At 43.2% G+C, this 14,271-nt stretch overlaps 1 protein-coding gene across 4 annotated transcripts in view; it reads right to left on the reverse strand.

Moving 5' to 3' along the window:
• Positions 1-10,221, reverse strand: part of NFE2L1 (NFE2 like bZIP transcription factor 1) — a 33,794-nt gene extending 23,573 nt beyond the window's left edge. Inside the window, exons 1-3 of one of the 4 annotated variants that reach the window (XM_053362270.1) lie at positions 10,043-10,221; positions 2,763-2,948; positions 1,948-2,459 (exon numbers count right to left, since the gene is read on the reverse strand). In XM_053362270.1, coding sequence (XP_053218245.1) covers positions 1,948-2,457 — 510 coding nt within the window. In that variant the 5' untranslated portion in view covers positions 2,458-2,459; positions 2,763-2,948; positions 10,043-10,221. Of the gene's footprint in view, positions 1-1,947; positions 2,460-2,762; positions 2,949-5,210; positions 6,437-9,111; positions 9,277-10,042 lie in introns of those variants that run through there. The other 3 variants (XM_053362267.1, XM_053362269.1, XM_053362268.1) reach the window with 3 other exon arrangements.
• Between the last annotated feature and the right edge of the window lie 4,050 nt (positions 10,222-14,271).

The following is a 14,271-nucleotide window of genomic DNA, read 5'->3' on the forward strand; positions in this document are numbered from 1 at the left end:
GTCCCTATCCCCACCACGACCCTGAAGTTTTGTGCATGATCAGTATCCGCACATCAGTAGTGAAAGCACATAATTGGTCTAACATTGCGATTAACAAAGTGAGCCATGAATTGGAAAGCACCCAATTCAAATATAGTCTCAGCTATCAATTCACTAAGGCAAATCATACTTTACTCAGTCCACAACTGACAATATGGAATAGGAAAATGGCTTGGTGCCTTGCATCGCTGTAGCATTATGAACAAGAAGTGCTCCGAGTAGTTAAGTGCAGAATGAAATATTATATACTTCTAATGAACCCATGGCAAGTCCATTCCAGCCCCGGATCACACATGACCAGCACAAAAAGATAGGAAGCAAAATGAATTAACCCTAAAGGCTGCTCCAGAATAGGAGCTTCTCTGTATTACACAATTTCTATCCCTGTCCTACACACACACACACACACACACACACACACACACCTTGATCAAAGTCAGAATCAGCCACGCCTCAGTAGCTCCCACTTTTTCATTGCCATGAGACCAACACAAAACTTGTTCACCCTTTGGGGGCCTCATGGGTTTATAAGGGTGAACAAGTATTGTGTTGGTCTTCAGATTCATGGTTGAAGAGCCTACTGATTGTCCTTGTCCACAAAAACCCCTAGTCTTATATTTGTGTTTTTTACATTGTAACCCTAGCAATAGAAAGTACACCTGTGCATACACACACAAAGGAAAGTACCAGCAACCCTCACACTTCCCTTACAAATTGCTTTGCACATTTCAACAAGTCACTATTTATAGAACTTTTAAAATATACCCAAAAAAAGCTATTCAACTTTTTAACGCAGTATTCTCATTTTTAAAATTACAATAATGGGTAGTTAAAATGTATATTTTAAAGATAGCAGTCTTAAAATATGAGAAATTCTAGTACAACCACCTACTTCCTCATTCCAGTAACAATAATCCAGAACACAAAAGATGCTTCAAACAAGACTCCCCCCTAGTATCCCCTGCTTTACCAGAACAAAACAAAAAACCTTCAATTCTTTAGCTTCAATCTCCTGTTCCAAGCACCCCACAGGCACATGCACCCCCTCACACACACTCCTATCTTAGTGGGTCATTCTCCATTTCTCAGTTATCTACTTCTGTAGGGGAAACCCCGCAAACTGAGATATTTCACTTTTAGTTTCCAAGGATAAGATCTCAGAAACCTTCAGCCTATTTTTGCCAATTGTAGGGATGAGAAAACATGACAAGAGCGGAAGGCAGCCACAGCAGCTGCTTCAGCAACTCCCAGCCTGGCCACTAGCTCTAGTAATACTGTCCATTTTCAACACAAAGTATCAGGGATTAAGGGTGGTCTGGAAGAGATTCTCCATGACCATTCCACCCTGTGTTTGGGAGAGGGATTTGAGCATCGAAGTAAACAAGCCAGCTAATTCAAATCATCACTTAAGCAAGGCACAATACAAACAGGTCAAACCAGAACAGGCTTTCATAAGGAAAACCTTATGAGACAGTAAGGGGTGGGAAAAGGAAGGCACTAGGCAGTCATTGTACACTGGAATTAGAAACTAGGACGGAGCAGGAGACCTGCTTTACCCATTGCTCCCTTGAAAACCAAGTAGAAAAATCTCCTGGAAGTACTCCAGAGCTGAGTAAATCACTATCCATTTGATACGTGCATTGAGACTATTACCTAATGCTGCAAAATAAGCAGGTGGTGTTATTGAGATGCCTCCTGAAAGCTGCAACAAAAGAACTGCTCTAATTTCAGACCAACAAACATCTTACCAAAAAGAGAAATTTCCCAGTATCCTACCCAAATCACTGAAATTAAGCTATTGACAATAAGTAGCATTTTTATAGCTGCAAAGTCACAAATAAATACTCAAATAGTTCTCTTTTCCCCACCACATCAGTCCACAGATTGTGCCTGAGAGTAACAACCTACCTCTTTGGTTAGATCACCATTCATTGGAGGAGCCACGGCACCTAGGTCTTCCAATTCTTCACCAAATCCTTGTTCTGCTCCATTTTCCCTCACTTCATTGTCTGGAACAGTTCCATCTTGCAAGCCACTGCCATTCTCAAGGGCAATGCCTGTATTGGGTTGGGCACCAGAGACAGAACCTTCAGAATCTCGGTGTACCAACCAGGCACTGACTTCTGTGGTGGGCACCTGGAACCTGTCCAGGGCCCTCACCTGGTTAAGAAGCCGCCGAGCTGTGAAATAATAGTCCAGATCTACACTTTTTGGATGGATGACATAGCCATCTAAAGTGTTCCGCAGGTTGTGGAACTGTGTCTGGGTGTAAGCAGAACTCTGGCCCAAAAAGATCTCTCGCAGAGGGGGAAGATGCGAGTTCAGATAAGTATCTACATCCACCCTCACACCTATTAAGCTGAGGAGAATGGTGAACTGGATGAGTCCTTCAGTGAAATATTTCTTCAGAGAAAGCATTTCTGGAAAAGGAAAAGCAAATGCATGTAGCAGAAAATGTACTAAAACTCACACTATCTAGCTAACTCTCCACAGTTAAAGAATGAAAAAATCTAATTAAAAAATGTTCAAACCCCATTTAAAAAATAAAACCTAAAAACAATCATTACCACCGAGAGAGTTGTTAAAGTTCTAAAGATCTCCCGAAGAGAGAAAGCTGTCTCCCAGCAGGAGGACTCCTCTTTCTGCTGCTCTCTGCCTATCCAGAGACAAAAACTGTTTTGTAACTAAGCCAAGGTAGATGCATATAAACCCACGTGACTTACTGTCTCAAAGAGTCCACATGCAGCAACTTCCTTGAGTCTTAATTTCCCACACGGACTACAAGATGGGACAAGTCCTCTGGAACAGCTGCAACTTCACTCTTCCCTCCTCCTTCCTCTAGTCCAAGATTCCAGGGCAGGAAAACGTTCAAAGACTCTTCTGCTGCTTGCTTTGGGTTTCGTCAGAAACTGAAACACAGCCAAAAAAATGAAGGCGATAAAACACTAGAGACACCACCCTTTGGACACTGCTCAACACTGAAACACTTTGTTACCTATGGGCCACAAAGAAAAAAGTGTGCACAGAGTCTACATAATTCACCAACAAGTATATCTTGACAAACACAAAGTTATATTTAGGTCAATACTGCCCTGGTTTGCTTATCTTCCTCCATTTTATAGCAACATCATCTTTCACTTCTCTCCACTCCCCTTTGACTCCTCAGCAAGACACAACAAAGAACCAACTGATAATAACAACCTTGCAAATAAAACTAGTGCCCTACTCGCGTTTCAACCACCCTTTATCCTCTATCCCAGCTGCTTACAGCCAATGATTTTGAAGTATGCTGATTATGATTTTATTCAGTATGAGTTTCTGGTCAATTTACATTAAGTACAAGTGAGAAGCCTGGCTTTCAGGTTTTAGAGGGGTGTTATTCATCAACGTGGGGATGCGGGTGGCGCTGTGATCTAAACCACAGAGCCTAGGGCTTGCCGATCGGAAGGTCGGCGGTTCGAATCCCCACCACAGGGCAAGTTCCCATTGCTCGGTCCCTGCTCCTGCCCACCTAGCAGTTCAAAAGCATGTCAAAGTGCTAGTAGATAAATAGGTACCGCTCTGGCGGGAAGGTAAATGGCGTTTCTGTGCATTCCTCTAGTTCGCCAGAAGCGGCTTAGTCATGCTGGCCACATGACCCAGAAGCTGTCTGTGGACAAACGCCAGCTCCCTCAGCCTTTAGAGCGAGGTGAGTGCACAACCCCAGTGTCGTCTGTGACTGGACCTAACCGTCAGGGGTACCTTTACCTATTCATCAACATACATCTCTGCAGCTACTTCTCCTACTTCACACACAGAGCTTGCTGGCACTTTAGAACAAAACCCACATTTATCCAACAAATGCAGGACCAAAAATACTATTAAGCTCCTGCTTAACATGTTCACTTCCCCCTACTTTTGTCCCTGCTCCAGAAACTGCCAAATCCTCTGATTTCCATTCCAGTCACAGATACCTACCATGTATATTTGTGATACTGTGGGAAAGGCAAATGACCTCACCAGCCAAATGACCTCCACCCCCACCAGCTTCTTCCACTTCTTTTCCATGGTGCCTTGCCCCACTTTGGAATGTTCATATTTCCTCAATTATTAGCTACAGAACTCTGAATTACTGTATATACCCATCAGTTTGAAAGAATCCTCCAACATTTCCCCAAAAAGTTGCACTTACCACGTTTATAGCATTTATAGCATCATAATGCTTACAGAATACACAAGCATTGTGTTTCAAAAGAGAAAGGAGTGTTTAACTATTAGGGGTCATTTAACATCCTGAGCTTATGTATGAAAAATCTGACGACTCCCTGTTATCCTTAATCTACCTTGCAGCCCCTCTGGTGATTATAAGGAACCATGGAAACTGTACAGAGAAAGATGGACAGGAAGTAATGAGCCAAAGTTCCTAAGAGTTTAATTCAAAGGGGAAAGGCTAGAGCACATGCTTTGCACACAAAAAGTCTAGGTTCAAATCCTGGTGTCTCCTGATAGGGCTGGGAAAGTATCCTGTCTAAAACCTGGAGAGCTGCTGCCATCAGTGTTGATAATACTGAGCTAAATGGGCTAATGGTTTGACTTAGTATAACACAGCAGCCCCTGAAGCGCACACGCACACGCGCACGCGCGCGCGCACACACACACACACACACACACCATGGGCATAGCCGGGGGGAGGGGGTGCAGGTAAATAAATATACTTAATAATATGAGTTGCAGATAGCTCAGTTCTGGCCCCCCCCAAAAAACAAAGGTCCTGCCCCCCCAACATAAATCCTGGCTACGCCCATGACTCACATGCAAGTTCTTAGTTAGCAAACTCCCAAGGACATGAGGTTGCATTAAATTACTATTAAGAACCCACTTTTAACAGTTGCAATTAAGGCACATGAGAATAGGGAAGGCTTAGCATGCCCATCACAAAATTGCTGGAGAGAGAAAATGTGTGTGCACATCATAACGTATCCATAACGCATCTTTGATTTTTTAAAAATAATAATTATATATGAGCCTTAAGTAGAAAGATGATAGCTTGCAAGCCTTCCTGTAGCATTTCAACACAACTTTTGCCTCATTTAACCTGTAACATTTGTTGTAACTCACTCTTAATCTTTGTTCAATCAGTTGTCACCACCAGCAATGGGGGGACGGGGGACAAGAAATTTCAAAATCCATACCTTGATTTGCTAAGTGCAATCATGTACTCATCCTTACCCAATCTCTGTTCTGGCCTACTATCACATTTCAGTCTCCTTTCCTTTCCATCAGAGACATGTGATTTCAAAGTTGTTGTTGTTTTTAAAGATCTAGGAGAGCCAGAATCCCCCAACACATGTTCTCCGGCATGCTTGCCCCCTATTTAATCCTAACCTCTGTCACTATGACTTTCTGGGCTCACATTTCAGTCTCATTTTAAACCTTCTCAAAATGCATCCAGATAACATGGGAGACAGCCTGGAGAATTCCCCCTAGGCCAGTCACTACCATAAAATCCTTTTTCAGACCACCAGAGAGCCTGTACTTATTTATACAGCCCCACAAGGATGCACATCTCTAACAGTTCTGAGCTTTCAAAAATTTTAAATTCCATTATGAAATCCACAGCCCCAACCAACCCCATCCCCAACCCTCAACTCTTTAAACACTTTTCTCAACTGAGAATGTCATCTTCTCCTCACATTATACTAGAACAATTCCCTTTAGTTTTTCTATTTAGACTTACTTGCAAGTTTTTGAAATATTTCCTACTTGCAAGGTAATATATATATATATGCATATATTTAAAAATATTGTTTAAACTGCAAATAATTTAGGTTAATATTAAAAAATCTTAATAAAGGCAGGTTAGTCCTCCAGCTACCCACAGAATCAGTGTCATATACATTGAGTTAAATGAGGCTTCTGTACATAAAAGGCCAATTTGACAATTTCTCAAATATGAGTATTTACACTATCTGCCAAACATATACATGCATTTTCACCTGAAGAAAATAGATCTATTCTAGTCTGCCTACAAACTATGAAGCCTTGCTATGACATATCATTCATGTGTATTTTATTTTTGCTTGTATTTGTGAGGGTGGGATGGACAAAGGCAGGGTGAAGCAGAGAAGAACATTGGGAAGAAGAGAAGACAAACTGTCCAGTCTGCATGTTCCAATATTCTCGTGCTAAGGTTCCAATTCTATACTCTCTTTCTAGGAGTAAGTCTCACTGAGCTCCATGGGACTTACTTCTGAGAAGAAATGCTTATTAACCTCCAAACAATCATGAAACCTGAATATGACAGGCCCCATACGGGAATATTTTAAAGACATTTTTTGTACTGGTGAGAAAGGAGAGCATACAAAATGTACATACAACATGACAAAGAGGTGTAAAGCCTGGTTGAAAGAATTAAACCGTGTAAATAACATACCGTATTGGTAGTTTATTGGTGTCTTACACCATAGTTTTAGAAATAATTCGTAGAATCAATGGGAAACAATTTAAAATCAGTATTTTAAATTTGTCTTTTATTCTTCCTGATTTAAATCAATCTACCCTACTTGGTGTTCACACACTCTTAGCCACGCATAAAACAGTTCCTTGCCATTAATTTCCCTGCTATCTCCTCCTTCTAGAAAGTATTACTTTCTTGTTCCAGTTACCTAATAGCCCATTCAAAAGTTGCACCCCCTGGATCACATAGTAGACATCTGAAGGCAGCCCTGTTCAGGGAAGTTTTTAATGTGTGACATTTTAATGTACTTTTAATCTTTGTTGGAAGCTGCCCGGAGTGGCTGGGGAAGCCCAGCCTGATGGGTGGGGTACAAATAAATTATTATTATTATCATTATTATTATTCATTATCACAATTTAGAGCACAATCCAATCCATGTCTACTTAAGGATGAGTCTCACTACATTCAATGGGGCTTTCTCCCAGGTAAATATGCACAAGACTTCAGCCTCCAGAATTCGTCTGCAGTCAAAAAAAAATCCAGTTAAAACATGGTGTACAAAACCTAAAGGACATTCTTTGAAATGGGGATTTCAATTCATTTTCTGAAGATTGCAAACATGGGATCAGAAAGCAAGAACTTTTCATAATTAATCCTTTTTAAGAGGGTCTAATTTGAGGTTTGTTTGTTTGTTTACAATCAAACAGTGTATAAATTTTATGAAATAAATGAAGTTGTATACTATCCAAAGGTTCTCTAATCCAGTGTTTTTCAACCTTTTTTGGGTAAAGGCACACTTGTTTCATGAAAAAAATCACGAGGCACACCACCATTAGAAAATGTTAAAAAATTTAACTCTGTGCCTATATTGACTATATATAAAGTAATTCTCTTGAATAGGAATCAAAAACACAAAGAAAGTATTTTATAATTACTTTATTATGAAATAGTAAGTAAACAGAAATATGAAAAATTATAAAATACTTTATTCAGTGCGCAACCTGGGCCTGTTTGGCTGAACACAAAGCTGATATTCTGGCTGGAATCGAAGAAAGACACACACGTAGCTCTTCATCAACAGCTCTCAGTCTCTCTCTGTATTTAGTTTTTATAGCAATCATACTTGAAAAGCTCATCTCACACAGATATGTAGTGGAAAATGGGAGCAATGTCAAAATAGCATTGTTTGCCAGAAGGGGGAACTCCTTGGCAGTATCCAACCAAAAACTGTCCAAAGGTAGATCAGCAAATCTTAGCTTGAAACCACGATTTTGTCTCAGTTCAGTTAGTTCCTCCTGCTCCTGTAAAGTCATGTAAAGTCTTGGCTACGAGGGCCTCACGGTGTAAAAAACAATGTGTAACAATCACATTTGGATTTCTTTCCTTCACTCTGCTTACACTGTGCTCGGGCGGGAAGGAAGTCTGAAGATGCGACTGCGGGAAGTCGGAAGATGATGTCCTACTGTGATAGGTCCAGGCTGGAGTCTGGACCAATCACAGCCCGGACATCAGAAAAGTGGAGGGTGTCCCCCTGAGGAGCGCCAATCGGCACCCCTGCTGGCCGAGGGTGGGGTCAAACCCCCCCCATACCCAGGACACAGTCCGGCGCCCGCCTAGTGAGCGAAAATTTGACTTTAAAAAAAAAAATCTTTCGAATTTTTCAATTTTTCCCACTGCACACCAGGCAACATTTCAACAGTGGTTGAAAAACACTGCTCTAATCACCTCTTTCCCCCACTCAATAATCTGCTAGTCTCCAAACTACCCATTATGCTCTTGGTCATCTTGACCATAACTATACCACACCCACTACCATCTTCCTCCAGGCTCCTAGCACTCTACTGGGAAACAGAACTGTACTCAATAGATAGTGAAGTACACTGATGCTTACAGCCCCATCTACATTTCACCATGCATCCATTTAAGAATACAAGAGCTCAGCTGAATCAGATCAAAGGCCAGTCAAGTCCCACATCCTGTTCTCACTGCAGACAACCAGGTGCCTATGGGAACCCTGTAAATAGATACTACTTAGCTTTCCTACAGTGCTCTTTCTGGGTGCCCACATCAATCAGTTCCAGAAAACATGGTCAGTGATCAGGGAAGATGGGAGCTGCAGTCAAAAACATATGGAGGGGACCAAATTGGGGAATGCTGACATACTTTATCACAGTAGCAATGTTAGAAACTGAGATATGAAAGCTAGAAGCTAAATGGCACTTTGAACCTAGGTTATGGACGCAACAATGGAATGTCTAGGCACAATTTTTTAATAAGAAGGATACAAAGCTGAAAAAGAATGAACTGCAGCTAAAGTATTATGTTCATTTTTCACACGGTCTAGTCCTTCCCCTGCCCACCCCCCAATATTCTTAAGAGGGTGTCTTCTCCAGTCTTCAGAGAGTAGCTGGACGTGGGGAGGCAGAAAAAGATCCTCCTTTCCTCCCACTCTACAGTTTAATCTGAAATCTTAGGCACAGTACTGCACCCAGAGCTCAGAAACTGCTCGAGCTAATGAAATTAGCAAAATGCGCCTAGAACAATGGGAATTTTGAACACTACACAACAGTTCTTACAACAACCTTGTAAGGTAGGGCAACATTTCCCCCAAATCACTGTTGCATAATAAAGCATACCTATACTGTTCTTCAGAACGGCACCAAACAGCCCTTATAATTCACAGGCTCTTTCGATTTTTAAAATTTGCATACCACCACTGTACCCTGCTGTACCGAATGTGGCTTACAACCCAAACCTACAACGAAAGTCGCGCTCCACTCCAAGAATCCTTCGTCCAATCTGACCCTCCGCTCCCGAACTACCCCCCCCCCCAATTGCGGAGTAACCCCTCCCACATCCACCTGCACCATCCTTTCTGAAGTCCCTGCTTCAGGTTGCTTCGTTTCCCAACAACACCGGGGAAACCAGAAAAGGGAGTTTTCCCCCGCCCTCACTTCTCCAGGCCAACTTTTAACGTTTAACACCCCCCCCACACACACAGCCCAAGCCCACCAACCCCTTTCCTCCTCTAGCCCACGTGGTGCCCTTTAGCTCTCGAGTCCCCCGATACACCGTACTCAAACCTTCCCCCCCCCCACGCCACAGCTTTCAGGCCCTTCCCCCACACTTCCATCAGCCCACCAGCCGCCGCTTGCAAGGGGCTGGCCTCAGTTTGCCCCCTACCCTTCCGCAGCCTCCAGCCCACCACACGCGGCTCCTTTCTCCTCAGCTTTCTGCTCCTCTCGGTCTTCCCCGCCGCCTTCTCGTGCTCTCGCCGCTGCTCGCCCAGCCCACGTTTCTCCTACCCGCTTCCTTCCCACCTGGCCTATTCAAGGCCACCGTTTTTTTAGCCTCCTCCCCCAAATTCGCTCTCCACCAGCGGCCCAGTTAGAGGTCCCTCTTCTCTACCGCGGACCCCATTGCTCTCTCAGTTTCTCCTCGCCGCCGCCCCCCCCACCTCCGCTTTATGCTTTCCTCCCCTCCCCTTTTAGTCTTCCCACTGCTTTAACTCCACCCCCTTCCCCTCATATAGCTCTATCCTCCTCCCCGCCCCACTTTGTTTCATACCTTCTCTTCCCCAGCTCCCGTTGTTTCAGCACCCGCCACTGCCTTCAGGCGGGCCTTGCCCCGGAGCCGGTCCCGAGCCCCAAACAGCAGCACCCGTCTACCACCACTCTTCTCCCCGCCCGCCGCGCTGCCTCGTCCAATCCTCCTCTAAGACGGAAGCGAGCGACAGGTCGTTTGCCCAATCAGAGGACAAGCAGGGCCTCACAGCTCCGAACCTTCCAGCGAGTGACATCATAACGGCCAATCGGAGCGCGCTCGGGGGGGGGGGGAACGGTAGATGAGGATGGTATTAAAAAAAAAAAAGACTCTGATAAGGGGAAAGTCCCAATCGCTACAGTAGTGGGCCGGCCGGACTGAGCGCCGACTGACATCACAAATTCGCCAGTCCGTTAAACGCTCGCGAGGCTCCCCCGCGCTATGTGGTTTGAGCGACGGAGGTAGCAACCAACCGCCGATCGAATAGCTACTACGGTCGTTCCCATTGTCTTTGGACGGTGTTGCCATCCGCAACGGGTCCTTAAGCTCTTCCCCCTCCCACCCCAATACGTAATCTCCGTACATTCATAGCGGCCTGCGTCTCACCTTAACAGGGAGCGACATCTTAGGTGGGTTGCTACGGGCAACCAAGGACGAAACCTCAGAGGCCGGGGAGGGAACCTGTGTGAATGGCAGCTGCCAAACTTTAAATTCGCACTTCGCCAGTGTTGAACTCAAATCTGAAAGGAGCTTTTGGATTTTAAAATTGGAATAATGAAAAATCTTTTCTCCAATCCTTCAAAAAAAATTGTACAATTTATGTAGCATTCAGTTTGTGAATTTCATTTTTGTAATTTACAGTTTAGAGAAGGATAAAATAGAGGGATTTGGGAAACACATTTGACAATGTACACGGTTTCCTCGTACCCAATAAAACTTTAAATTCACTCAATAATTTAAACTTGCAGGTACAGTGGTACCTCGAGTTACATACACTTCAGGTTAATACTCCGCTAACCCAGAAATAGTGCTTCAGGTTAAGAACTTTGCTTCAGGATGAGAACAGAAATCGTGCTCTGGTGGTGCGGCGGCAGCAGGAGGCCCCATTAGCTAAAGTGGTGCTTCAGGTTAAGAACAGTTTCAGGTTAAGAACGGACCTCCGGAACAAATTAAGTGCTTAACCTGAGGTACCACTGTATTCCAAACACGATATGGTATGACACTGAAAATGATATCAAGTAACAGAAAGGCTTTAGAGCCAAAATGTGAGAATTTGTGTAAGTATACTGGACTCTTGTTTCAAAATGCCTATTTTCAAAATGTCACAATTTTGAATTTTACCTACCAGAACCTGGAAGTTTCAAAAGCCAAATAGTTAAATCAAAAACTTAGGGTGTTGAGTTATGTCACAATTATTTACCTATCTTTCATTAAAACAATACTCAAAAACACAAATTTGTTTATTGATCATGAACAGCCTCTCAAACACCTTGGAATCTCAAAACAAGATCACACAATGCTTACATGTTAAGCTTTAAAACTATTATAATCTGCGCCCTCCCCCCTCTGCACAAGCAAATCCTTCTGTTAAAATGTTGTTGTTCACCCAACCAAGGATGAAATTACCACTAAAAACACATTTTAAACTGCAATCCTATACATAGGGATTCTGAAGTCTCATTGAGTTCAGCTGGGCTTACTCCTAGGTGAGTATAGGATTGCACCCAAGCAAAACAGTCCTCTACTCACACCATGCTACAGATATGCCAGTGGAAGGCATATCCTATGCCATAGGTAGGCAAACTAAGGCCCGGGGGACAGATCTGGCCCAATTGCCTTCTAAATCCGGCCCACGGACGGTCCGGGAATCAGCGTGCTTTTACATGAGTAGAATGTGTCCTTTTATTTAAAATGCATCTCTGGGTTATTTGTGGGGCATAGGAATTCATTCATTCCCCCCAAAAAATATAGTCCGGCCCCCCCACAAGGTCTGAGGGACAGTGGACCAGCCCCCTGCTGAAAAGGTTTGCTGATTCCTGTATGCTGTTATCATTCTGAGGTGGGTGGGGAAGGAGGTGGGAGGGCTGCTATTTTTTTATGTAATTTCCCCCTCCCTGTTAGCGTCTATGGGAGGCAAAATTACTTGCACCAACCTCAGACCTGGCATAATGTTCCACTGTCAAATGGGCATGTCTTGGAAATGAAGAGGTGTAACTATGCCCTGCTCAGGGCACACCCATGTTTCCAACCCATTCTGCTTTCCCCACCGCACCTGTCCTATCTACCAGTGTCACTTTGCCAGCGCAGTATGTCTGCCAACATACCAGCAGAGTTCCATCAGCTTATGTGTCATGCTGGAGGTGTAATTCCATCTGGACTGGCAAAGGAGCACTAACAGCACTTAGCCACTTCCTAAGACCATGCAGCCAGCATAACTCAAATATAGTGCCCTTGTTTTCTTATTTAGCTAGGTGTCAAATATGTCACAACAGTTTAGAAACACTATAGTCAATCTGAATAGCAGTAATTAATATACAGTACAGAAAAAGTGTATTTTACTTGTCAAGCTAGTCCCAAAGCACTCCAAAATACCTGTCAAGAATTTTATTGAGGGGTACGATATGCATCGCTCAAATAAGGAAAATAAAAGTTTAAGATTACGTATGTTATCTCATCTTTCATCATTCTCTATATTAGTTGGCATCACTGCCCACGTATGAATACTGAAGGTCAGATGAGCTGGGGGGAGGGGTTACGCAGTTTGGGAAAGATAACCTACTTTTGAAAAAAAAAATGTGAGGGAGAGCTCTTGCCTTGCACAACTCAAAACCTGTGCATATGGGCCATATGTGATAGTATATGTTCAAGGTTTTTGAGAAGTGATATTTACAAAATCCCAGACATTAAAGGGCAATCAATCCCACCTGACCTGGCCCTGGACCTACTGGCAATAGTGCAGCCAGATGACACCAATATAAGTTCACCAAGACCTAATAATTCTTTTGCTCACAGCTGTTCATTTGGAGTTAGCTAGTCACTGGAAAATTTGTAAAGCAGGTGGTTGAGAAGAACTGGAAATCTGGGGAAGGAAGTATAATGGAATGGCATACCAATAGGTTATGCAATGAAAGTAGCTAGCAAAACAAGCACAAGCATTAAGACATGACTTTGCAAGCGATTGGTTTTTGTAATGGCTTTTGCATTGTGTTAATTTGTGGGTGAACATATCAGACAAAACAGCAATTCTTCAAACAGCTCTTGTTTATTCACAGGCCAGAACAGAACTGAACTGAAGGGTTCAGCCAGCCTGCTTATATAGAGCTCCACTACAACGCAACAGTAACCACTTTCTGTAACTATCCAATCACTGAACGTCACTTTCAATCCCTTATTTGCATATGTGGACCTGAGTGAAAACTATCTACAGTATCCCCCTGCTGGCCCAGGGTGAGAACTTCAGTACATAACACATTGGGCATAAAATCCTATAAAAATATCACTTGTTCTGGACACTCCTGATGGAGAAACCTGTTAGGATAACATGGCTATGAGCTATTGGATGAGGGATATTGTCGATTACTCTCTATTTTTAGGTATATGATCTTTCTATTATTCTATTTTTGTAGTTGAAACAGTACAAACATATCCTTACAAAAACTGGTAAAGGGCTGACTGGATAATGTTCGGGAAATGGCATTACTTTTTTTTTTTTTTTTTAAGAAGAGTTTGGATTTGATATCCCGCCTTTCACTCCCCTTCAGGAGACTCAAAGCGGCTAACAATCTCCTTTCCCTTCCTCCCCCACAACAAACACTCTGTGAGGTGAGTGGGGCTGAGAGACTTCAAAGAAGTGTGACTGGCCCAAGGTCACCCAGCAGCTGCATGTGGAGGAGCGGAGACACGAACCCGGTTCCCCAGATTACGTGACTACCGCTCTTAACCACTACACCACACTGGCTCTCGGGAAATGGCATTACTTGAATGTTTAACATAAATTGGGAGCTGATTAAGTATGCTAAAAATGACCAGTTAGAGGCTGTTTGGATATCATTCTTAACTTCTCAAAACTGGAATAGAGAGCAAATGCAGGCCAGATTGTCCCAGATTAATTTGTGGAGGAGCTATGCATTTGGGTGTGGTCTGAATATTCCCTGCAGTTTATTACAATAGACACATGAAGATGTGCAATGATGAGTGAATAATTCTGTTGTTGTTGTTCAGATATTTGACAATATGTACTCTACCAATTCTGT

Source organism: Podarcis raffonei, chromosome 13 (genome assembly GCF_027172205.1).
Source record: "Podarcis raffonei isolate rPodRaf1 chromosome 13, rPodRaf1.pri, whole genome shotgun sequence".
In the NCBI taxonomy this organism is placed as follows: Eukaryota; Metazoa; Chordata; class Lepidosauria; order Squamata; family Lacertidae; genus Podarcis; species Podarcis raffonei.